The sequence below is a fragment of the Pempheris klunzingeri genome, chromosome 4 (assembly GCF_042242105.1).
Source record: "Pempheris klunzingeri isolate RE-2024b chromosome 4, fPemKlu1.hap1, whole genome shotgun sequence".
Lineage (NCBI taxonomy): Eukaryota > Metazoa > Chordata > Actinopteri > Acropomatiformes > Pempheridae > Pempheris > Pempheris klunzingeri.
Window position 1 is genome coordinate 1613451 of NC_092015.1, and position 26733 is coordinate 1640183.

A 26733-nucleotide genomic window follows, 5' to 3' on the forward strand; every position below is an offset into this window, starting at 1 on the left:
AAATAACATCACATAAAGTAATCCTACAGAGATTACACTAATATTGTGTTGGAGCCAAACTAATTCTTCTGAAACACCAAAATCACACAATAAGAAACTAACTGATGGAGGCATCGATAGACCAGCAGCTCCTGTGTCCTGGGAGCTACATCACTCCACCAGACTCCATTGACAAAAGCAGTAATTTTACCTCACAGAACACAGGAGTTGCAGGTCAGCTGCTGCCTCAGTTGGCTGCTTGTTTAATTGTGTGATTTGGTGTTTTTAATGGTTGGTTCAGATCCAACACAATATTTGTGGAACAAACAATGACATTAATTGACCAACTGAGTCAGAAATAGATCAGCAGCTCCTGAGTTCTGTGGAGCTTAAATCCCTGTTTTAGTGAATGTAGTCTGGTGTGTGTGCTGTTTGTGGTTAAACCAAAAGGATCTTCCAGGTCTCTCTCTGTAGGGATCCTTTCCATGATGCTGTCACACACTTAGAATAACACTCTGAGCCTGTCAGTGGATCAAACAAGCTCTTTTAGTGGACCTACTGTGATCAGGTGCAGTTGTCCCAAAGGATCACGTTGCAGCCATTGCAGCCCGTTTGGTGTCTGCTGGCTGAGGTGATCTACTGGACCAGTTCCAACACTTTTACTACCTACCAGTCACTCACACACCAGGATGTGGACACAGAGGACCCAGGGGGAGAAACACTGGAGTTATCCTTCAATAGAAACATCTCTTGTGAAGCATTTTTGGCCGTCAGTTCTTCAGACACACACCAACACAATCAGTCATCGCTGGTATCACATGTAGCTAAAGGCACTGACATTATTTCAGTCTTCAGCGTTGAGCCTGACTCTCCTCCTCTCCTCTCCGTGTCCGTGATCCTCTCTGCTTATCCCTAAATCAGGCGCGTTCTCACGTCCCTTCAGTCCGTATCATTCACTGCTCTCTGCCGCCTCTTGATGCCACTTCCAGCTTAGTTAGTTTAACATTCAAATCTCCAGAGAAACATAGACGGATTTGGGTCATGAGATTATGATCTGTTAAAAAAAAAAGGCTCCTCTGACACCTTTTAGAAATCTCAAAGTCCCGTTCAGGCCGAAACTAAAGTTGACATAATCGCTGATCTTGGAATTATTAAGTCATAACTGTCTGGTTGGCTTTTTATAAATCAAAACTGCAAAATGTGAGACTATTTTATGCCATTGTGGTGTTTTAAGACAAATAATTTGGGGTTTAAAAAGTATGTAGTTGTTGTTTTAAGGTCTCAGAGTGTCTACACGATGAATATGTTCATATAACAGCCCACTGGCCAGCGTTAAGAAGGTTCCCCAGGGCAAATATAATCATTGTGATTCATAAAGAGTGTATTCCCTGCACAGTCAGTCTACGTGCTCCATTAATGGTGTTTATATGGAGCCTTTTGACATCAGCACATCACTGCTTCATTAATTTTTAAGAATGGGCCGTAATGACTGGCAACAAACAGACTCCAGTGGCGTCGCACGCTGTGATTCGGTGGAAGATCTGCAAGAAAACAGTGCTGATAATCAGACCGGATCATCAGCTCGTTTCACGTCAGTATTCGTCTGCTCGTGACGGCTGTTTGCTCTTTGGGTCGCATCTATCTGCTGCAACCAGTCAGCGTTTTCAAGCTCAGCAGCTACAACATCCGGCGACCTCAAAGCTCCCGGTTTTGTTCTCTCTGGCGATGAGCTGTGATTACGAACGTCACTCTGCAACGAGCATTAAAGGGACGAAGAAAATAGAAACTGAAGAACAGAATTTGAATTTCTCAGCACAAGTGTCCTTAAATGCTCTTCTGTATTCTGTTTCTCACATTTCACTGAAGCAGCGTTGTCCTGCTTCACACAGAAGGAGCTGGTGTTTGAGTGAAATGTGGCTCAGATTACTGTTAATGTGAAGAAGTTTCTTTTATCCGCTTCCAGACTGTATTAACTTCCTTCCTTTAAACTTAGACCAGCGACACCAGTACAAATCCATACAGCTCTTTCATGTGTGTGCCTGTGAGTGTATTTACCTGGGTCCTCTGTGTTCATGACCAGGTGTGTGAGTGACTGGTAGGTAGTAAAAGTGTTGGAACTGGTCCAGTAGATCACCTCAGCCAGCAGCCACCAAACGGGCTGCAATGTGATCCTTTGGGACAACTGCACCTGATCACAGTAGGTCCACTAAAAGAGCTTGTTTGATCCACTGACAGGCTCAGAGTGTTATTCTAAGTGTGTGACAGCATCATGGAAAGGATCCCTACAGAGAGAGACCTGGAAGATCCTTTTGGTTTAACCACAAACAGCACACACACCAGACTACATTCACTAAAACAGGGATTTTAGATCACAGAATACAGTAGTAGTGGTCTATTTCTGACTCAATTGGTCAATCAATGTCAGTGTTTGTTCCACAAATATTGTGTTGGATCTGAACCAATCATTAAAAACACCAAATCACACAATCAAACAAGCAGCCAACTGAGGCAGCAGTTGACCTGCAACTCCTGTGTTCTGCGAGGTAAAATTACTGTTTTTGTCAATGGAGTCTGGTGGAGTGATGTAGCTCAGATTGTGTGTGACAGCATCATGGAAAGGATCCCTACAGAGAGAGACCTGGAAGATCCTTTTGGTTTAACCACAAACAGCACACACACCAGACTACATTCACTAAAACAGGGATTTTACGTAGCAGAACATGGGACTAGTTGTCCACTGCTGTAAATGATGTAAAATTACCGTTTTTGTCAATGAGGTCTGTTGGCTTCCTGTTTATATAGTGAGCAGCTATTTTAGGAAATCGCTGAGCCTTTTTTTTTAAAAAAAGATGGAACCACATTTTCACCCTAAAAAGGTTTTGGCCTTTTTAATTGGACAGCAAGAAAACACAGAATATCACTAATGGATATAATGATATAAGTGTTTGTCTCTTCCCCCCCGAAGCTCTAATGACTGTTTTCTTTCCGTCAGTTATTTTAGGGTCGACTTGTAAACTAACCAGCCTCCAGATATTCTCACCATCTCCTCCTCTGTTTCCTCCTTTTCCCTCCAACCTCTCTATGTAATCAGATAGCTGGGATCAGGTATCTTCTCTCTGGCTCTGAGGCTCTGAGGAGGACAGAAAGGCTGTTTGTTCCCTGCCTGCCTCCTTTTGTCCGGATGAGACAATAGACTGAGAGTAGGAGGATGAAGAGGAGGAGGAGGAGGAGGAATAATGTGTTAGATGGACAGACGGGCAGACAAAGAGGTGACATTAGGAGGAATATTAAAGTTATTTCTATCTGGAATGCAGCAACAAAGGAAATCTCTCCTTAATGAGCGATCAGAAGTTCGGCGGTTCGATCTCCGGCTCGTCCACAGACAGAAACTGAACCCCAAACTGCTGCTGAAGCACAACTGTGGGCTGTGAACATGCAGTGATCTGTGTTTGACCGGTGTGTGAATATACAGGTGCAGTCATTTAGATGATCGTAGCTACAACATGAACAGTGTGCCTAAAGTGAGTCCAGTCCAGAATCACAGTTATTTTATACCTCGTGCTTTGTTGTATTGGTGGAATTGAAAGTCTAATATTTATTTATGTACCGTAGACGTGGTCGGGCAACATTCACAGTACTGCAGTGGAATCTCAACGGCACCTTTTTGTAGAACTATAATTCTATGTAAGTTTTGTTGTTGTTGTAAAAAATGTTTATATAATTGAGAACATTTTACACAAGCATGCAATTCTCGCACTTAGTGTTGGCTAACGCTAGCAAGCTAACGTCAACCAAGATGGTGAAAAACACCAATTATCTCCAACAACAACTTCATACAACTAATTTGTACCCGAAGATGTCAAAGAAGTTGTCGATGTTGCAGCTGTGCTAACATTAGCTGCAGGCGTGCTAACATTAGCTGCAGGCGTGCTAACATTAGCTGCAGGCGTGCTAACATTTGCTGCAGCTGTGCTAACATTTGCTGCAGGCGTGCTAACATTAGCTGCAGCTGTGCTAACATTTGCTGCAGGCGTGCTAACATTAGCTGCAGCTGTGCAAACATTTGCTGCTAATGTGCTAATGTCAGCTGTAGCCGTGCTAACGCCTGTTGCAGGCGCGCTAACATTAGCTGCAGGCGTGCTAATATTAGTTGCAGGCGTGCTAACGTCAGCTGCAGGCCACTGCTAACGCTACTTGGCTTTCAGGCTGTCGAACGTGTTTCACTCTTCAGCTTTCAGACAGATGTAGTGTGACCAGGTGTCTCCACAGGTGAGACACGTCACCAGCTTTGCAGGTCACATTACAAATAGTGTTTTCTGTGCCAACTTTTGAAAAGTGTAGCTGCACTTCTTTGTCGCTCTGACAGTGTTGGAGTTGGCCGGTCTTCAGGGTGACGTAGTCTCTCACTCTCTCTCTGCCGTAGACTCTCACCTGGTCTCTCAGCCTGATGAGCTCTCAGGTAGAGAAATTTGGCACCATTGATTTCACAGGAATCAGAACTCTGTAGTGCCGACGTGATTCAGTTGAAGATGGAGAATGCTGAAAAGCATCTGGATCATAATAATTAAAATTTAAAGCATCTTAAATCTTAATAAAAACACTTTCAGAGGTGAACAGATGAAGTATTGTTTGGGGAGTTTTCTGCATCACCGCGGCTTCACACGCTTCAAGACTTGTGTTCAGTTTTGCTGCTATGAAGCAGAAGCAGTGATTCGGTTTTTTTTATTTTTTAATCAGTGGCCACAGACTGAATCTGCCAACAGGCGAAGGTCGAGCCATCAGAGGAGAGAGAGGCAGAGTCAGTCAGCAGAAAACCAGGCTGGAAGTCTGGAGGACCAGCTGAACCGACCGTGGAGATGAAGGGCAAAGTGGGAAAAAACGGCTTTCAGAGCAGTTCTTTATTTATTTTGAGGGATATTAACGCATCTAACGGCCCAAAGAGATGAAATAAAGGGTTGCTTTCATTTCATATCCAGGCTGGTTGACCTTAGATGCTGCAGGTGGTGACGTCCTGAGATAACAGAGCTGTACTGTACGACAGAGCAGGCGAAGCAGGGAGGAGGAGAGAGTGTCTGATGGCCGACCTTATGTCACACACACACACACACACACCCACACACACACACACACACACACACACACACACACACACACACAGATGGCTGCTCTCTGCTTCACACTCGACTGTGTTTGTTGTTTTTTACGCTCTATCTGTCTCAGAGAGGTTAGAAAGAGGAGAGTCGGGGTTACAAGTCCGGTGACGTGAGGACACTGGGTCAGCGATGTTCTGGTTTAAAGGTAAATTCACTTACGATACAGCTTTTTCACTGAGGCCACCTGAGCTGTGGGGGTGTTTGGTGTCACCTGAGAGGCCCGTTTGACCCCGTTCCCACCTGATGATGATGATGATGATCACTAAAAATAACGTTCTCAGTGATTCCAATGCTGTTTTTCAGATTTTATTTCATTATTTTGTTGCAATTTCTCAATTAACTGATGAATTATTTGGTTTATTAAGCATCGAAAAATGGTAAAAAATGTACAAAAGCTGAAGATATTGTGTTTTTTAACTTTCTTTTTCAGTTTAATGTCATTTAAAGCCACAAAACAGCATTATTTTTACATTTGAGAAGCAGGAATCAGCACATTTTTATTGCTCTCTGCACACACACCAGACTACATTCACTAAAACAGGGATTTTACCTCACAGGACACAGTAGTAGTGGTCTATTTCTGACTCAGTTGATGTCAGTGTTTGTTCCACAAATATTGTGTTGGATCTGAACCAATCATTAAGTGAATTTACCTTTAACTGACCCAGTGTCCTTGATATTGATGACGTGCTTTTAATGTTGGGAAATGTCACAATCCACCCTGAGAGGAGCGTGTCGAGACTCAAACTCTCCTTTTTAGATGTTTTCTGCTGTGCTTTTTGGAATCTAATCCCCACAAGCAGCCACACAAATCTCCTGCATGTTGGGAACTTCATCTAGAGTGACGGCGGGGCAGAATCAATAAATAAAAAAACGGCTTCATTCCACTTTTAGTGCTCTTCAGCTGGTTTAAAATGCTCAGTGCACAGTCACACTGTACGTAACAATGACAAAGACACCTGTTTTCTTCCTGCACACATCTTCTAGTCGACTGTTCGCTGAGCTGATCAATAGTTTTGATAAGTCTGACATGAGTCATCCAGATGAATCAGCTTCTGCCTCCTCTTTCTGTATTCATAGAATATTTACTTATTCATAGATTCTGGACGTTTCAGTGAGGGAGACGTCGTTTTTAATAAGATCATTGAACTTTTTTTTGGTGAAAATACGACACATTCTTGGTCAAAGCACAGTTTTTATTTACATATATATATGAGGAGAGGATCTTTAAAGTTTATCACAAATTATGTTTCATAAGCATTTTGCATCTCACATGGAAAATGTACACGGAAAAGCTTGTTAATGTCTGTAAATCTATTTTTAATTTAGCGAATGTTTTACAGTAAACATCTTAAATAGCTGCAGGTTCATAATGATGCCACAGAGGGAGGCTTCTTCATATTTTGGTGTCTAAATGACTGGTAGGTACCAAAAGTGTTGGAACTGGTCCACTAAAAGAGCTTGTTGTTATTCTAAGTGTGTGACAGCATCATGGAAAGGATCCCTACAGAGAGAGACCTGGAAGATCCTTTTGGTTTAACCACAAACAGCACACACACCAGACTACATTCACTAAAACAGGGATTTTACCTCACAGAACACAGGAGCTGCTGGTCTATCGCTGACTCAACTGGTCAATTGATGTCAGTGTTTGTTCCACAAATATTGTGTTAGATCTGAACCAACCATTAAAAACACCATATCACTCAATTAAACAAGCAAACAATTGAGGCAGCAGCTGACCTGCAACTCCTGTGTTCTGTGAGGTAAAATTACTGCTTTTGTCAATGGAGTCTGGTGGAGTGATGTAGCTCAGATTGTGTCTGACAGCATTATGGAAAGGATCCCTACAGAGAGAGACCTGGAAGATCCTTTTGGTTTAACCACAAACAGCACACACACCAGACTACATTCACTAAAACAGGGATTTTACCTCTCATTGGCTGAACGAGTCGCCCACTTTGTCTTGTGTGAAACCAAAAGTTGTAAAGTTGATGAGCTGAGTTATCAATTACGTCACACATGTAATGCAAACTTTAACGTATCTTACATCACTTATATAAAATAACGTATTTTATTGCCTAAACCTAACCAAGCTGCCACACAGTGTTAAACCCACGTGTGCATTGAAGCTTAAGTTATTTGCTTTCTTGTGGCTGGTTCCCATCCGTCCTATAGCTGAAAACGCTTATATGCTGTGTTTGGAAATCAACCTGCTCAACCTGTAAACGTCCTCAAAAATAATTAATGCTGCTTTATTTCACAGCCAGGTTTTGTGTGCAGACTTTGTACCTGACTTTCTGAATTCAGTTTCTCTCCCCCCTGGCTTGTCATGTCCTTCAGTTAAATATGATCCAGAAATCTTGATTCATATGTACCCTGAATAGTTTCAAGGTAGCTGCGGGTCTCCAACTGTCCACAGAGACACTTTGTTTTTCTGGCTGCTCGCCACCGCCGCATTCGTCCCCGTGTGCTTTTTCATCTGGATGCTCCGAACTCAAAGTTGTTGAGAGGACGAGATGATTAACGCCGTCAGAACCGCAGAAATGAGGCCTAAAAGTGGGCGCGCGGCGGCCGTGAAAGCTCAGGTTTCAGGTTTTGTGTGTGTGTTCTCAGCTGAGGAGCAGAGGGGATGATTAACTTTGTCTCAGGACACAGACGTTATTTTAATCAGTCTTGGTTCTAATAGTCTTAACTTCCTCTCACCTTCATCACCTCCTCGGCTGAATATCACTTTCCCTCTAAAGCAGCCGCGCTCTAATAGGAGCCATTCATCTCTTTCCCTTCGCCGCTGAAACTTCGGCGAGTGATGCATTTCAGTGCCTCCTTCCAGCATTTCCCAAACTGCACTCACTGACCTGCAGCGCCTTCCTCCACACACTCATATGCTCGGTGCCAGTTTGATTGGAGTTTTCCAAAAACGAAGGTCACAACAAAATTAAAATGTCAACCTGTTTGCCAGTTCCACATGCAGGAATACGTACTGTGTACAAATGAAAGACCAGACTGCTTCTGCTTCATGACAAGAGGGAAATCAAACACACACACAGACAAAAACAATCAAATTCAGCATTTCCTGCCTGCAACTTTCTTTTGGTTTTAAATTTAAATTGTTGTAAAATCACAATGTGAAGAGTTAAAAGTGGTATTTTATCTCTAAAGGCTCTTTAAACATCACATTATCCTTCCGTCCTGTGATTCTCTCCCTGTGTCGTATCCATTAGTGTTCAGCCTCACTGTTTACTGTTGACTCTCCTAAAGCTAACCTTGACGCAGCGCTAATGCTAAACCATTTCCTGCTTCTGATGCTTCACATTAAAAGCACGCTGTCAAAACACAGGGGCCACTTTTATTGTGAAGCTGACACAGGAAATGCATTGTTTCTGTCACAGAGGTCGGCGCTAAGCAGCGTTTAACCCTTTAAAACCTCAAAATGTCCGCCTGGACTTTTTGTTGTTTTTTCTGTAAAGCAAAACCTCTCAGCTTTCAGAAACTGTTGGATTTTTTTCCGATTAGCGCAAACCGTGATGTAATTACGGTAATCCAAAGTGCAAGTCTAAAGGGTTAATTCGCGGACTTCAGTGGACGAGATGTAAAACTAATGTTAGACTGCTGCCTCCACCTCCTTTTTCGGTGTCGTGTACGGGATGAAACTTGGATTGCAGTCGCTCACGGGGATGTTGGAAAAACATCTTAACGTCTTCATTAAAACTACATGAGTTTGTTTGGCTGCACTGTAAACACCAGTACACAGCTGCTCCCGCGCTGTAGAATAACTTGCAAACAATCAACCTGGATTATAACGTGTTTTTTTTTTTTTTTCCACGTCTACATTCGTAACTCCACCTTCCACGTCAGAGCACGAGGTGTCGTATTCGTTTTAAATGTCCCTCCACTGCCAGAGGCTGAATTAACTTTGTCTCAGGACACGGTGGGAATACTGTGATCCTCACCTAAGTCACCTTCACACTGAATATCATCCAGTTTGTACTGCAGCCCTGACGGCATAAATCCTCCTGACCACCACGCTAACACGGCCGTGTGTAAGCAAAGCATGAGGATGATAATTTAATAATTTAAGTGAGTCTGAGCCGAGTCTGACTTCACCCCAACCTCCCCCTCAGCTCCGTATCACCATCAGCTCGAACAAAAGCCACTCTCTTCATCTTCATAACACGAGCTCACGTCCGTTCCTGCTACAAGCACAAAGCACAGCGGAGGAGGTGATATCCTCACCCTCCCAGCAGGGGTGAGTCGTAATAGTGAGGATGAGCTGCCTCCTCTCACGCTGGTCTGTCTGGCTGCCTCTGGTTTCCTGCAGGCGAGCGCAGCAGCAAACGCCACGGAGAGGAGACACAACATGTTATGTAATCTACAGATGTTTGCCGGCATCAGACGAAAACATCCGCCAGCAGGGCCGGAAAAAAATGACTGGCTTTAAAATCAGGCCTCTACCGAACACTGTACGACCCCGAGAGTAGGAAAGGAGGAAGACAGTGGAGATGAAGGTTCCTGAAACAACACTGCCAACCGCCTTCATGCACTTCACTGTTTACTATCTTCAAGTGGAAGAAAGGAGGTTGTAAGAGAACGACTTTATTGCCATCAAATTGATTTTGATTGTCTTTATTGTATTTCTTCTTGGCAGTGAAATGCGTCAGTCACACGGCTGTACTTTCATAATGTGTTTTAAGATGACATAATTTCCTTCGGGATGAATGAAGTTGATCGTATTTTCCCAGAATACAAATACAAGAGTTGAGGCAGTATACACAATTACAGAAAGGTTGGTGATTAAAAAAAACAAAAGTGTAAAGTGTCTAAGTGAAATAGTGCCTAAGAAATTAAATAAAAATAAGAACAAAATAAATAACAGAAAGTGAATTGAGAGTAAACAGGTTTAGACAAAATAAGTACAAGCAAACATTGATTGAAGAGAAAGTTCGACAGTTTAGTAAAGTGACTTCTTGCATTGAATAAAAAATAACGTTGCTGAAGGAATCTTTAGTAATTTGGAGTTTGTTTTTTTTTAACCTCTGTGCCAAACTTTGGTAAAACTAGAGCTAGAAAATCCCAAATTTTAGGAGATTTGAAGACACGAACATGCCCACAAACACCCCCCCCATCTATAATCCATTTGCATACTTTCCCCTCAGAGACAGAAAATTAGAAAAACATCAACTGTTGAGAGCGAGAGAGAGAACAAATCAATGTTGAAATCAATGTCGCTGCAGTTTTCAGTCGGGCTTCAAGAATGAGCTTGTTGGCTCACATTGATTTGCACTAATCTGTGTAATGAAGCAAACAAGCCGCCCCCACCACCCCCCGGACAGTAAATCACAAAATACGACTGAAACTGCCCCCGAGAACGACACATGTAAGTGTTTCTCGATCTGCTGTCCCCATCGATGTGACGCCGTCGTCCGTCAGTCACCGTTTAGAGACGTTTTCTGATCCGACACCTCGGCGCTGAAGGTCTGGTGTTCGGGACCGAGCCGGATCTGTTGGCAGTTTCCAGTAGTGTTCAATCACGTCAAACTAAAACCTGCTGTGTTTTTGTTGGCGTGGAAAGAACCCCATCGTATCGACTTTGTACGGGAACCCAGAAGGGACATGTTTTTACACTGAAGTGGCAGCTTGACTTTGGTGTGAATGCACCAGCTGGCAAACAAAGAAGAAGAAGCCTCTGTGGGAAAGATAGAAAGACAGAAAGTGGGCCTCATATTGTTTTACATGAATCCAGATCTCACGCCGGCCAATCAAATAGGATAATTGGAATTGTAGGGAGCAATTGTGCTGTTTCTAACTGTATAGGCCAGGGGTGTCCAAACTTTTTTCACTGAGGGCCACATACAGAAAAACATACAAAGGGCTGGGCCGCTCACTAGAAGTTATACTGCTAACTTTAATCCACTAGATGTATATCGCCTCACCTGTAGTAGATTAAAGTTGGCAAAATCAATCAAATCTGGTCCATTTCTGATCTCAGGGAATAAAACTGCTGCAGCACAGAGCCATGACTTAGCCAGCGCCCCCCACAGCACCAGCATCAGAGAGGGAAGCTTGAAATAGTCTGTGCTAGAGCCCTGGTGCTCGAATCAACAGACTTACCTCGACTTTCTTGCCCCTCAGTGGACACCGTAGATTCCTTTGCGCTGGCCTGTCCCAGCAGGAGCCCTATCAGTGGTACCTCCACACAGCTCGTCCCATTTAACTCCGATCATGCCAACTGCTCTTTAGACTGCTAACATCAAGCAGCTTCTCCGTAACAGCAAAGTTTCCCCACTGAGGGATCAATAAATAAATATCTTATCTTATCTTAATGCAGAAGTGATCTTCATTAGTTATTAGCTGTGCTCTCATCTCACACCACGTCTGAAACTTTCTACACTCGCTCTTTTACGTTTCCTTAATTCTGCCATCTTGGGTCACCTGTAGCACATTTCTTCTTCTATTACTCATTTTATAGAGAAGCTGCCTCGCTCAAGACCGTTACTCCACCTAGTGGTGAGACTAAGAAGTACAACACAGTCCAGCGCAGGTTCCAAGTGTGGGCCGTGTTCCAATACATTTTTAGAATTTCCTGCGGGCCAATGAAAATTGGACCACGGGCCGTAGTTTGGACACCCCTAGTATAGGCCAATTATATTAAATAACTTGCGTCTACAAAGCAACGTTTAACCCTTTAAAACCTAAGTCTCAAAATGTCCACCTGGACTTGTTGTTGTTTCTGTTGTTTTTTCTGTAAAGCAAAACAACTCCGTGACGTAATTACGGTAATCCAAAGTGCAAGTCTAAAGGGTTAATTAGTCAGGGAATAATGTTAGACTGCTGGCGTGTACGGGATGAAACTTGGATTGCAGTCGCTCACGGGGATGTTGGGAAAACATCTTAACGTCTTCATTAACACTACATGAGTTTGTTTGGCTGCACTGTAAACACCAGTGCCGCCAAAACAGCAGCTGCTCTTGTGCTGTTGTTTTACATGAATCCAGATCGCACGCCGGCCAATCAAATAGGATAATCGGAACTGTAGGCAGCAATTGTGCTGTTTTTGACTGTATAGGCCAATTATATTACATCCATTTAACTGTGTAAATATTGGGTTGAGTGAGTAAGAATGAATAAGAGAGAATTTAGATTTTATGGATTATTGTTAAGCAATTTCAAGTATTATCGTGTTTAATAATAATAATTCATGCAATACAGGGTTAACTTGCATTTAGTATCACCCACATTTAGCTGCAGGAACTCCTCCACAATGCAACTGGACACAAAAGTAGAGCTGATGAATCGTTTTGTGATGTTCTTGCAGTGGAAAAGATCTTTTATTTCCACCATCTGCTGTCCAAACATTCAGCCCTCTTTGCTCCAAAATAAGACGTTGAATTGATGCACAGCGACGGTGTAGACGTGTTCAGACCCTGCTGTCAGGTGTTAAACTGTTGAGGGGGGAAAAGGAGAGAAGAGGAGCAGGTGACGGTACACTGTTGAGACTCGGCCGGCTGTTTGTCCTGCCAGACGTTTGTTGAAGGCATCAAAGACACAGAGGTCAATGACAGATCTCACACACACACACACAAAGCTGTCGGGTAATCATATTGGATGATGAAGCGTCAATCATAACAGCCAATCAGGCTTCTCTGCCAGCTGGTTTGTCCAATAACAGCGCAGGGATTTTTTTTTTTTTCCTCCTCAGTCTGACTCAGCTGGTGACGCCTGTGACATCATCAGTGACGTCGTCAATAATGTCAGGTATCGGCTGAGTTGTCTGAGTGAAGTGTTTGGTGAAAGGCTTACTGACTCTGTGTGTGTGTGTGTGTGTGTTGCAGATGTTTCCCTCCATTAAAAACAGTTTAGCAGATGCTGTAAAAAGGTGTTTAAACATCTGAAGATTGTAAAATCATTCAGAAGCTATGTGTGTGTGAGAGAGTGTGTGTGTGTGTGTGTGTGTGTGTGTGTGTGTGTGTGAACCATGTATTAATAATAATAATAATAATACATTTTATTCATAATGCACTTTACATTTGGAAAACAAATCTCAAAGTGCTGCAGATAAAAGAAAACAACATTTTAAGAACACGGCCTGAAAACTAGCATAAAAGCAGAGAACAGTTTCCAGGGAAACAGTTGAATTATGGGAAAGCCCTCTTAAAGAGATGGTGGTCCAGGTGGGCTGGGGGGGCTTTCAACAGGTGTGGAGCGGCAGACTGGAAGGCCCAGTCACCCATTGTGTGGATTTTAGTCCTGGGGGGTTAGCAGACCGGAGGTTTCTGGAGGAGGTTGCCATGAATGTAGTTGTAGGTGAGATCTTGTATTCAGATCTGAGGTGGCTGAGGAAGCCGGTGCAGTGAGTGGAGGATGGTGTGATGTTGTGATCGTCAGGATCCTGGCAGCGCTGTTTGGGACGTATTGGAGCTTTTGAAGGCTCTTGCCAGGGATCCCGACGAGGATCCATCCAGCCTGGAGGAGACAAAGGCGTGGACGAGTTTCTCAGCATCCGGGAGGGTGAGTGATTAGTGATTTGAGTTTTGCGATGTTCTTGAGGTTTCCTGGCACAGATGTTTAATGTGGAGTCGAATGTCGGCTGGAGGTCAAATTTAACACCCAGGTTGTGGCCAGAGAATGATACAGTGGTGATGACCGGAGTTGATGTTTGGTGCTGACTAAGCCTTCATAGTGTGGATGAAGATATGGCTGTAGAGGAGTTGGGGGTTGGTTTTGAGATAGAGTTGTGTGTCATCAGCATAACAGTGGAATGTATTATTATTATTATTATTATTATTAATGACGGTGTAGGGACTCGTCTCCTTTTTGGGTCCCCATAACATGAATTTTAGGGTGAAGACTTGGTTTAGGTTCAGGTTAGAGTCCAGGTTAGGTTTAGGCAAGTATGTGTTGTGGTTAGAGTATGAATGTAAGTCAATGTGACGTCCTCAGAAGTGATGCAAACGTGACTCTTCGTATTTGTTTATCCCAAATCTCTCGTTGGCTTCGATTTCACTCATCTACTCTGCTCTTCGTATCTGTGTGTTGATTACGAAGCTAAAACTGGCAGCCAGTTAGCCTAGCCTGGCATAGCCTAGCCTAGCATAAAGACTGGAAACGAGAGGAAACAGCTAGCCTGGCTCCCTCCAAGGGTAACAAAATCCACCTACACTAGCTCTTAAGTCCACCGATTAACACGATAATAAAGATTTCACGACCTCTTAGATGGTTTCAGGTGAATTTAAAACGATGCCAGCTAATGTGACAGCCAACAATATGAGGAAACCATTATTGTGTGTGTTGGTGTTAAGAAATGTTTTGCATGTTGATTTTAAATACTTTCTGCTCTCCAGTTATTTCCCTTTTCCGCTACTGTCATAATAAAAGAGCCAGAAGAGAGAGAAAACAGTAAAAACACTTGATTTCACACGTTTTCAGCTTCATATTTTCGAAGGGTTACGAAGCAGTACTGTCTCTTTCTCCATGATGAGGATGCTCGCTGCTCTTGTGACCTACAGACAAAGGTTCACACCACCAAACACCCCCCCCCCCCCCAACACTGCAGTGTTTGAGATGTCTAGGAGACTCTGTGTACACAAGGTCAACATAACGCTGAAACTGCCTGAGCAACATCCAGCACAGCATCGGCCTGCAGAGTGTAAACTCTGGACTGAGACTGTTGACTTCTGTTTGAAAGCCTCCAATAGGGACCAGACATTAATGGTCAGAACCAGATATGAAATTAATTCAAAATAAGGTCTGTAATAGTCATTATATTTGCTGTATGTGTGTTGGGAATATCACCAAAGTCAGACTTTCTGTGACTCCTAAACATGCTGAAATACTCACTCATGCTTTTTATTGCAACGTTGGAGAAATGAGAAAAGAGTAGCTGCATCCTTTAAGTGTCCACCTGTTAAATATACATGATCATAAACACGAGAAAACAGCTGTGACGTTAGCTCTTAGCTCAGAGTTGCAGGTCAGCTGACTAAACGACAGTCGCTCTCTGCTCTTCTGTCGTTCTGTCGCCTCCGCTCACGTGCAGGGAGTTTAAAAATGATGTGCTGCTGAAATCACCGCGCTGATAACCACAGGAAGTGTGAAGTATGATTCTTTCACTTCCTTCTGTTTTACTCTTGAACTGAAAAGCTTTTTGTTTTCCAAATGTATCTGCTTCAACTGAACTGAAAAGAATAATATCTCGTTTTGGGGAGTAAAACACGGACTGGACTTTTAGAGTTTACTGGAAGGAACCGTTTCCTTTTCCTTTTTGTCTTTTGCCTTCTTGAAAACATAATTTATTGCATTGAAATGGTGTTTTATTGCTAATTGATTGCATGTGGATGTCATAAGAATATCAAATCTAACAGAATAAAGATGAAGTAAGTTGCAGAGCTGCCTTCAAGGCTACTTTAACCCTCTAAAGTCTGTAAGAAAACTGAGTCCTGAGAGCTTTAATAAAAGACCTCACTCCTCCTGATATCAAACACTTTGGTGTTTCCTGTCAAGTGTCCCTTATGTGTCCCTTAAACGCACCGCGGAGAGCGCCGTCTGTTTTTGTGCCCCTGAACTCTGGAAATCAGAGGCGACTGGAGCTCTTTGTGTTTCCCATTCAGTTTACCTTTTTCTTGCCTTTCTTTGTGTCTTTCTCTTCAGCACAACCTCACCTATGTGATTCTACAAGTATTTATTTATTCTGACAGAATATATGGACACACTGGATGTAAAAGTGCAAAAGAAACACAAAATCTGAGCAGGAACTAGTTGGATCTTTGGAGGAGCGGGGGTCTGCGCGGACACCTCCTCTCGTTCGTCAGCATCCTCTTCATCCTCTGAAAGGAGTCTTCCTCAGAATCAGAACGTTCTTCCCCAGATTCAGCATCTTCTAACTCGTAGAAGAGCTGTAGTGCGCGACTTCAGCTCTTCATAAATTTAGTCTTAATAGGCTGATCGACAAAATTCAAACACTTGTAAAAAGTTTGAAGTGTCCGCTTTCCAACAGTCTTTGAACTGAGCACCTGTGTGCTTGTGTCACAGCTTTACGTTTTCAAACGTGCGACATGTGACTTTGACGCCGTGTGGCGGTCCTAGACTCCGAAGGGTTAAAAAGGAAATTAAAAACATCATGTTTTTAATCTGGTTTGTAATTTGGGGGAAATGTTACAGCCTGTTCTGACTCTATTTACATCCTTGGTGTTTATCTTAGTTATTGATTCTTTAACGTTTTTTTGCTGTTGTTACTGTGTGTGTGTGTGTGTGTGTGTGTGTGTGTGTGTGTGAGCCTATAGCTGCAGTACAGTGTGCCGGTGACTCATCAGCAGATGCTCTCTCTGTCTAAATCTACATAATGAAGCTCCACTCACACTTTGAGCTCATTGGGGAAAACAGCAGTGTGTGTGTGTGTGTGTGTGTGTGTGTGTGTGTGTGTGTGTGTGTGTGTTCAACAGATGTTCATATTAATGTTTGTTCTCTGGAGACTGACGTGGTAAATGTCTTCATCTGGTGTGGAGCTGAGCGTCTGTCGGTCTGCATATCTATACACTTTAGAAGGGGTGTGTGTGTGTGTGTGTGTGTGTGTGTGTGTGTTACCTGGTCCATTATAAGTAAAGACACCCGTTGACACTTTCTGTGGACACAGTTATCAGCTGTGACTCTGGACGTTGCTCTGGTTCTTCACCCGTCGTCTAAAATGAAGCTTTAGGTCGTTTTCACAGCAGGACGGTCCGGGGACTCGGTTCACTTCCACACTTGGACAGTTCCAACAGTCTGGGGCGGTATTGGCCCAAACGAGCACTGACCAGGAAGAAAAAAAGCACGAAGATTGGGCAGGACCAAAAACGGCGACCGTGGTACCTTGTCCTCTGACCATATACCAATCAGCGCCTGCACCTCCGTCTGCCCACCAGACGTTTTCCAACTTTTTCTTTGTGTTCTTCTGTTTCTTCTGACTTGCGCTGTTGACTTTATTTTTTTTTTTTCTACCCAAAATGCACTGCGCTCTACGTCACTTCCTCTCTTTGGTTCTCTGGATGGTCCGTTTGTATTTCCCGCTGTAAGCGAACCCAGACTCGGGGTTTCAGGCGGACCAGAGTTCGCTTGTTTGGTCGGCACCAGAGTTCAGGTGAGCTTCCACACCTGCCCAAAGGAAGCAGACCATCAGAGGAAAGAACTCTGGTCCGGACCAAACAGCTCTGGTGTGAAAGCGACCTTATAAATACTTTAGTGTGACGATATTACACCTTTTTATTTTGTTTTTTAAGAAATTTTCTGCAAAATGCCGGACTTGGACTGGAAAACACTGTCAACATGTCTGTGGTCGTTTTGCAGGAAGAATCAGTAACATTTCCTCATTGTGTTGATTTAAAAAAAATGCAGCCCAGGTGGGAATTTGTTTCTTTAATACCACACACACACACACACACACTTTAATGCAGACAGACAGCGAGTTGGATCCATTTGGCTTCTCTGGTGCAGGGCTGAAGCCTTGGCCTCCTAATTCCACTATTATACACATACACACACACACTGACACACACACACACACACACACACACACACATACACACACACACACACACACATACACACACATATATACAATCCCTGGGTGGAAGTCTGGAGGATGAGGCCTTGGCCTGATCAGCCTCCTGTGGGGTGGGAGGATGCACTTGATTTATGAGTCTGAGCGGCTGGAAGATCTCAGTTGGACACACACACACACACACACACACACACACACACACACACACACAGAGTGACTGAATTGAAGGGGAACAGAGTATCTGATGAAGGAAAAGGTGAGATCGACGTTACAGTAAATGATTTTTCTTCATGATCCACATGTGAACTAAACGGTTAAAGGTTCAGCAGCAGCAGAAAGAACACATGAACACAGTATCTGTGGGCGCTGAACTCTGCCATCGGCGTGTTAATACGTGAAAGAGGTGCTCTGAACTGTGAAATGCACTCCTTTTGATGAGACGTTTACAGTTTGTCTGCGTTTACCTCAGTCCTGCAGTGAGACATCAGATGGTCGAGGTCTCGAACCGGCACATCTGCTCAGCGTTTCCTCTGTGCTCACTCACCTTCGCAGCTCTAAATACGCTGCTGCTGCCCCACTAAATATAGTGCAAAGTATATTTTCTGTCAGTACACATTATATAATACCTAAGTCACCCATGTGAACTCGTCAGTGTGTGTGTGTGTGTTACATGGGCAGTTTACACACCGTCTCCACAGTCGTCCTGCTCCACCCTGAGCCTCTAGTAGACCAACCTTTCATCCAACCTCTTCTTCGTTTGCTTTGAGTTTATTTAATGATGCTTGCAGAAGCACAGACTCTCACACGCTTTATTCTTTTTACAAGTAATACTTTTTCTCAGGTGGGGTTTAACCCTAGCCACCATAGAAGAAGTCCACCAGAACATATCTTTACATTTTTACATGCCATTTTTTGGAGCATTTTAATTTGCTGTACATCAATACAACCCTTATATCCCACATTTTAATAATACGTATAGACTTATGTCCACACTGACTAAATAAATAGCTTTTTTTACACATCTTTTCATAGCTGTCACAGCTGTATCCCTCAAAATTGTGAATGTATTCCAACATAGGAGGCGCTGTGAACACCCGCCGTCTGGATCATAATGTTTTTATTGTGTTTGCTTTATACTGGATTTCTGCAAACACATTAGTGGAAGGAAGCGGCGCTCCGGGACACGTTGAATGTGTGATATAAAAGTGTAACTCCTCTGGTTTTACATGCAAAAAGAATTATTGCTCCACCTTATTTGGTTGCAATTCTACCGGCATTGAAAAATAGTTTTCAAATCTTGTTGCGCTGTCTTTTGTTTTGTTTTGTGGCAAAGTCTCTGCAATATCATTTCATCTCTGAGCGTTTTTGTAAAGATCACCAGCACTGAAACACCTGAACAAGAAGAAAACAGCTAAATAACTTCTTCTTTTTCAGTCGGCTCTATAACAAGACAACACGTGTTCAGCGGAGAGACTGACGCTCTGGTTAGTGTCGGCGGGATCAAACCGTTCGGTCCCCTAAAATCATTATTTTATGATATGATGATAAATAACCAGCTTTGACGTCCTGGTATATCCACTACAGTTAAATACAGAGAATCTAGATGATATATCGCCACAGATACCAAATATTCTTCTGCTTCAAACACTATTTATGAACTCTCACAAACAATGGTGATATAACTGGATCAGCTTCTCATCTGAAAACAAAAATCCAACTGCAAAGGAGCAACTAAACACCCAAAAACTGATCCACTGCTACAGCTTCCCTGCTCTGCTAAAAATATGGTCACATAATTGAATGAATGTGAAGTCAGATGTCAGAAGAGGTCAAATAAATGTTGTTGTTTTATAATTATTTATCCACAGTGCACTTAAAACGTCAAACATCATTTCTGGGAATAAAAAGTTTCAGGGAAGTAGTCAGTTTTCTGTGAGTGGGATGGGGAGTAATCTGTTAACTGACGTCCTTATTTCTGGACAGGTGAAAGTCACGTGATGTCAGGATGCCTGGATTCCCTCCAGAGCCGCATCCTTCAGAGCGCCACGACGATGCCGTCCTCAACACCGAAGGAAGTGACGCTTCGCCCACAGAGAAGGTGAAGGATGTGGAGCCGTTTCTGGATCCGTCAGAGCCGCCGTTTCTTTCCAGCTCGTCTCCACCGGAGCCGAACGGGGAGGAAACGCAGCATGTGGACGTCAGCTGGAGCCAAGATGGAGACCTGCAGGGATGTGGACAGTGAGTGTCGTCCACCATCATCAAAACTTTAAACTGGACTCCACGGGTTTGCCAACCATTAAATTCATCGACTAAACATAAATAGTTAAAATAATTGACCTCGTTTGCAACTGAGAGTCTACAACAGCTCTTGATATTCAAATTTGAACCCTTAACGATTGTAAGAAAGTCAAAAATATTAATTTACATGGGAGGTTTAGCTTCTTGTGGGCCATCACATTATAATCATCACACATGAACATCTGGTTTCACTGTAGAGCTGCTGCCTCATTGATAATGTGAAAAAGGCATAAACGAATTAACTTTTGTCTTCTCTTTCCAGATTAGAGAGGAGGTGGGTCCTCTGGCACGAGTTTATGAAAGAGCACGCCCACCTGGACACCTGGCTGCGATTGGCTGAGCGGGCCGTCAGTTCCCCTAGCCCCGCCCACGTTACCTACGTCACCGCCACGGAGGAACTGAGGAAGTTTGAGGTGAGCAGACCCGAAACACAAACATTCAAACCAACGAAACTTTGAGGTTTAGTTTAAAATCTAAACTAAGAATGAGTTAATATCTGAGCCTCAGAAACTTTATTCATTAAAGGGATTCAAAGGAAATTATATTTTTCTTTCAATAAGATGTAAGAATTTCTATTTTATTCTGGAGTGTTTGCAGAGATTTTCACAGTCTGATCTCTCCCTTCTTACTTTTTACCTCAGATTGAACTGCATTTTATTTATTATTCGTTAAGTCCTGCCCTCTAAGTCTTGTGTATCATTGTAAAAATTAAAGCATGTGCGTGTCTTAAATCTGTGTATTTGTCTGGTGGCTGTAAAACATGCAGCACTCAGGGGAAGGAAAAACCGCAGACCACAGCAAAGGTTGAAAGTTCAGGTGCCGGTTGAAGACATAATCCAGGTGAAGCGTAAATATCATTCAGCAGCCAGTCGTAAAGCCGAAGCAGCGAGTATTTACGTGTAAATCCAGTCGTCTTTCCACCTTAAATCACAAACCCTTCAGTCCCAGAGACCTCCTTATGTGTGTTTTAAAACATTATATACAAATAAAGCTTTATTTATGGCTTTTCATTCAACAGAAAAATAAAGGCGAGGTTGGTTGATTATATTATAAAACTATAAATACTTCCTACTGCTTCTTTGTTCCATGAATTTTCATATGTTGCCGAGTTTGAAGCCCAAATTATTAGTTTAGATTTTTTATTTATTGGATATTTTCCATCAGATTTTTACGTTTATAAAGAAGAAGCATTTATTAGAATTCACCAGAGCACCTTTGATTAATAGCACATAACAGCACTGAGTCGTCTGCATAATGTAGAATAATTTAATGTCAGATTTCCCGTCTAGAGCTGATATGATCAAGTGAATCAGCTGTTTTGATGGTTGATCAAACATTTACTGATCCCAGCTTCTTCTATCTGTGTATTTGATGGATTTATTTGTCAAGTATGATCACACACAGAGTATTTATTTGGGGGGTTTGGACAGTTGGTCCAATAAAAGAAGCGACGTAAATACATTTGCTTTTCGGTTGTGTGTTCAGAGGCTGCAGTGCGAGGCGGGATTTCGGCTCGTCCAGTTGGACAGTCTGACCCGGAGGAATCGAACGCTGTTGCGGCTGTTTGAGGGCGCCATGCGGGCTCGGCTGCTGGCGGCGGCGAGAGAGTGCGGACAGCGATGGGACGATGTGAACGCCAAACTGGAGGCAATCACCGGACGACTGAAGGTCAGAGTTCCTCCTAATGATGATACGAATACTGCTACTAATAATAATGATGACTAATAATAATGATGAATTAAGAGTGTAATTTTTGGAATATTTTCACAAACAAAAACTAAAGACAAATGAACATAATTTTGGTTTCACATAGATCTTTACCCACTTTCACACCTATTAAAGGAAAACTCTGGTGTTTTTAAAGTTGGTTTTGACATATTCTGGTGTCTAAATGACTGGTAGGTACTAAAAATGTTGGAATTGTTCCAGAAGTTTTAGTTGGCTGCTGCCGAACGGGCTGCAATGCACCTGCTGCATGCAGCTAAAATCCCTGTTTTAGTGAATGTAGTCTGGTGTGTGTGCTGTTTGTGGTTAAACCAAAAGGATCTTCCAGGTCTCTCTCTGTAGGGATCCTTTCCATGATGCTGTCACACACTTAGAATAACACTCTGATCCTGTCAGTGGATCAAACAAGCTCTTTTAGTGGACCTACTGTGATCAGGTGCAGTTGTCCCAAAGGATCACGTTGCAGCCATTGCAGCCCGTTTGGTGTCTGCTGGCTGAGGTGATCTACTGGACCAGTTCCAACACTTTTTTAAGTAATTTACACACAAAAATAGGTAAAAATAATAGGGCCCCAGACTCACACTTCCTGTTTGCAGAAATGATCTTCGGCACCAAATAGAATAAAACTTTGTTTTAAGTATCCCAAACATTTTTTTCCTTGTCTATTAAATTAGCTCAAGGATTCAAGGAACTTTATTGTCATACCACCATTTACACCATTTTTAAATATATAAAATAGAGTCCTATATAAAAAAATAGCAGTGGAAATATCTAGGAAAAACTAAATATAACAACTAACTAACATAATAAAACAGCGGCCGAATTTAGCTTTAGCGTTAAACAGTTTAGCGTGTAACGTGACAGCTAGCAAAGCTTTTACAAAGATCACGTGAACAGTTTGCAAACGGAGAACCTCTGTCAGCTGTTTGTCTCAGAGTGGGAGGGGTTTGAAGCGGAGAGGGAGGAGCTTGCTCTCTGGTTGGCTGACCTGGACGTCCGTCTGACGGAGGTGGATCACCTGACAGGAAGCACCTGCGAAAAGCTGAGACGACTGCAGGTGTGTGTGTGTTTTATATTCACGTCAGCCCTTTTCCTGCCTCCTGTATATTTACCTTCTTTTATATGTGTGTGTGTGTGTTTTCAGTCCTTCCAGCAGTGTGTGTGTGTGAACTCGGGCCGTGTGAACGCCCTCCTGCGGCGCGGCGAGGCGTTGATCCAGCGCAGCGAACCAACCGATGCTCAGCGTGTGGAGAGCCGCCTGCTGGAGCTGCTGCGGCGCTGCAGCCTCGTCTACAACAACATCGCACGAACACACACCCGACTGCTGAGCATGAGACTGGTACACACACACACACACACACACACACACACACACACACAGTAACACTGTAAGATGAGTTTCTGTTACCGTCAGTCCTTCTGTAACTAAAGAGGTATTTTAAATTCACTGTTTACTCCTCAGGGACTTCCTACAATTCCCATGATGCAACTCAAAAGCATCTTTCCTGTTAAACACCCTCATCTTTCTTTAGTCTCCAGACTAAATGAAGACCACATAATCTATGTTTTACACTTTATTTATTATTTTTGTCTTATGTACGGTGACCGTGAGTGTCAATAAAATGTATTATTATTAATCAGGGTCATCTCCTCAGACTGCAGAAATCTCCTCCCTCCCCGGCAAGTTTCCATGACGAGGAAATTGTTCTTTGTGCATCAAAATGGTGGCATGCTTCTTTAAAAACATTTCTCCACTCGTAGTACATATAAATATTTAGTTAACTCTTTAAACTAAATGCTGAGGATTATGTCCTCATTATTGTACGTCTGTTATAGGACGCTGTATTCGGGGAAACTGTAAAAAAAAAAAAAAAAGACAGAATAAGGAGTTGGTGGGAGGTAATATTCAGAGACAAACATCAAATATCCCACAAACTTGCAAGAAGAAAACCTGAATATTCTTTATAGATTATAAATTCATACATTTGCTCTGATTTTAGCCCAGAAACACAATTTCTTTGTAATTTCAGTGTTTTTTCTTCTCATTTATTTATGACTTTCTAATCTCAGAGAATAAGAAAAGAGTTTTTTTCTCGTATATTCACAACTTTAATTATGGTAATTCCAAGTTTTCTCTCTGGGAGCATTAACCTGAAGGTCTTCATGATATCAACATGCAACAGGAAACGTTTCCCTGCATCATCTGTGCCGTTACTACTAAAATATATATATGAGTGCAGTACTTTTACTGAAATAAAGGACCTGAAGTCTTGTTCCGTCAAGTTTACTGGTGTAAATTTCACTTTGCATTGGATTTCAAACATGAACACCTTGTTTCTTATTGCCCTCCTCCTCCTCCTCCTCCTCCTCCTCCTCCTCCTCCAGGTGTTTGAGGATGACTGGATCCTGTCTCAGGCCACAGACTCTGGTTGTCCTTCAGAGAGTCTATTAGAGGAGGAGGCAGCTCCTGATAAAGCCGTCCTGGACCCCCCCGCAGCCTCCAGCCCCCCCAAAGGTAAACACACACACTGGGTCAGTCACACGTTTACAACATGTGACAGACATGTACATTAAAAGTCTCACTCACCCTCCTCCTCCTCCTCAGACCCACCCTCACCTGTTCACCTCCCTCCTCCTCCTCCCTCCCCGTCCTCACCTACCCATGAGCACCTGGGGCTGGAGTGGGACCCCTCAGTGGATATCGGACGCTCCGTCTCCCGTGACGACGCAGACTCGTCGTATTTCAGCGCCGGCACGGGTGAGATATTTTAGAAGAGAGTTTTTCTGGCCAAAGTAGAAACTTTCTACTGTTTTCATTTCATTACGTGTGTGTGTGTCTGTCTGTCTGTCTGTCTGTCTGTCTGTCTGTTTGTGTGTGTGTGTGTGTGTGTCTGTCTGTCTGTGTGTGTGTGTGTGTGTGTGTGTGTGTGTGTGCAGGTCTGTGCCACAGAGATGGCGTGAAGAGGCGGAGCTACCTCGGCTCTCAGTCTGACATCAGTGATGACGAGGATCAGGAAGCAGACCTGGTGAGTACACACATCACATCAGGGCGCTCGGCCCAAAACATCACATCCTTTAATTAGATAACGTGAGTAGCTACGTCAGAACGGGGAGGGTGGAGCGCATCATCCACACAGAACTGTGTTTAAGAGAAACCCTTCGTTTGTTTTTCTGGGTTCCTCCTCTTTAACCCTTTCATGCACAGACGTCACTGCAGCTCTTCAGAAGCTGTTTTCTTCTATATGCATGAGTTTTGATGGCGTAGCTGCACATCAGCCGCTACAGTGAAGCTGCTGCATCATCTCATCCACTCAGAGTGAAGCCAAGATGGCCGACAGACAGCCAGAAACACCAAGGTGCTCTTTTCTTTCTGTTCAAACCTTCTAGAAAAAGAAACCCTTGCAGGTCAGAAACATATGGGGACATCAAGTAACATCTAAGGAGTCATGCAGTTGCTAAATTTTCCAAGTATTGAATTTATATTGGGAGGAAATGATGATTAATCACATGTCCACTGAAGTGTACATCATGTATCAGGGGCTAGATTTCAACTAGTGGACATGTAAATATATCTTACTCATCTAAAGATGAATGAAAACACTTATACTGACTGAGGTTATCACAATTCATGCATGAAAGGGTTAAAATGATGAGACAGTGTGGTTTTAATGTTACTCTGATGATATTGATATGCAGCAGGTGAACAGGTCCCCAAACACACGCTGAATCCATTTATTTCACCTCATCGAAGCCTCACTGAGATGTAAACTCAGGCCGGGACAGTTAAAGTGCACATTACGTTTGGTTTGCACGCACTGTTAAGAGTGTATGTCACACTTTGTATTTATTTATTTACCTGCAACATTTTGTACATTTTTATTTTGCTTATTTAGTGTTTGTGTTCATGGCCGGGGATCAATAAATCTATCTGAAAGTTTAAAAACAGTGAGAAAGATTTGTGCTCATTCAGAATCACTTTAAAAGCATCTAAGCGAGGTCGGACTCTCCCACTCAGTTTAGAAGGACGTAGATCTGTAGGTCCGATGGAGGCCGACCACTCAGCTCAGTGTCCTCCGGGAGGACGAGGCACACGCGGTGAGTGAGGGTTTTATAATCTGAGGCGTAAATCTCACGTGTGAAGGCATGTCACAGTCACAGGAGGCTTATTTCTCTAAAGTAGAAACTCCAGTTCCCCCCAGGAGGCCCTGACAGAGCTGATCACCACCACAGTGATGTCGTGCTGCCCTCCTGGAAAAGAGATTTTAATCTGAGTGAGACTTTCACCAGATTATTAAGATCTATTATTCAGAGATCTGGACTTTCTGGGCTCCGTTCAAACCGTGTGGTGTTTTTCCTGCTGCGTTCATTGTTCTCTGTCTGTCTCCTTTCTGTTGTTCTGCTGTGACCCAGATGCTGCATGGCCCAGAGGCTTCGTCTGTCTGTCTGTCTGTCTGTCTGTCTGTGTCTCACACACACACACACACACACACACACATTGATGTTCCGATGCACCAGCTAACTAAAAATGTTCTCCATCGCTGGTTGTCGGTTCTCTGAGCTGGTTACAACAGTTCACCTCCTCCTCTGCTGATTTATTGATGACGCCTGCAGGATGCGGCACCTCTACATGTTGTCGGGTGCATCTCTTTCTTTTCTTTTCTTTTTTTTTTAAGCTTTGTTTGGGTGCGACAGGACAGGAGCGTCGGAGCGTCGGCGGCTGTGAGGAGCAGAAATAAAGAGATGAAAGAAAGAGATGCTGCAGTGGATTTAGGGGGAAACAGAGACGAGGACAGACACAAATTCAGAATTTGAGTGTCCTCCTCTGGCAGTCTGCTGCCCCCCCCCCCTCTCCTCTCTCTGTATTTCTGTTTCACCACACACACCCACACCGTCGCACTGTCGGTGAACCCCAAAGCCCAACAGGGGGAGACACGTAGAGCTGAATTAGCATCTGATCACAGCTGCAGCATCCTCACAGAGACATCAGAGAGAGACTTCTCCGCCGTCACCCGTCTGCACTCCCGCTCTGTGTTCACTCTTGTTTAT

General features: G+C 43.3%; 1 protein-coding gene across 1 annotated transcript; it reads left to right on the forward strand.

Moving 5' to 3' along the window:
- The first annotated feature begins 19669 nt into the window (after positions 1–19669).
- On the forward strand, positions 19670–26423 carry LOC139200077 (nesprin-2). The gene is made up of 9 exons (XM_070829308.1): positions 19670–19902; positions 20225–20375; positions 21448–21630; positions 22610–22744; positions 22832–23026; positions 24073–24167; positions 24324–24445; positions 24625–24713; positions 26361–26423. The coding sequence occupies exons 1-9, from the start codon at positions 19670–19672 to the stop codon at positions 26421–26423; spliced, it is 1266 nt and encodes a 421-aa protein (XP_070685409.1).
- The last annotated feature ends 310 nt before the right edge of the window (positions 26424–26733 follow it).

Excerpts from the sequence above, each read along its gene's own strand:
- LOC139200077 (XM_070829308.1), top strand. The coding sequence starts at position 19,670 with ATGCCTGGATTCCCTCCAGAGCCGCATCCTTCAGAGCGCCACGACGAT. Across the intron at positions 20,376-21,447 it reads AGGAACTGAGGAAGTTTGAG|AGGCTGCAGTGCGAGGCGGG; the intron begins GTGAGCAGACCC and ends TTGTGTGTTCAG. Across the intron at positions 23,027-24,072 it reads GACTGCTGAGCATGAGACTG|GTGTTTGAGGATGACTGGAT; the intron begins GTACACACACAC and ends CTCCTCCTCCAG.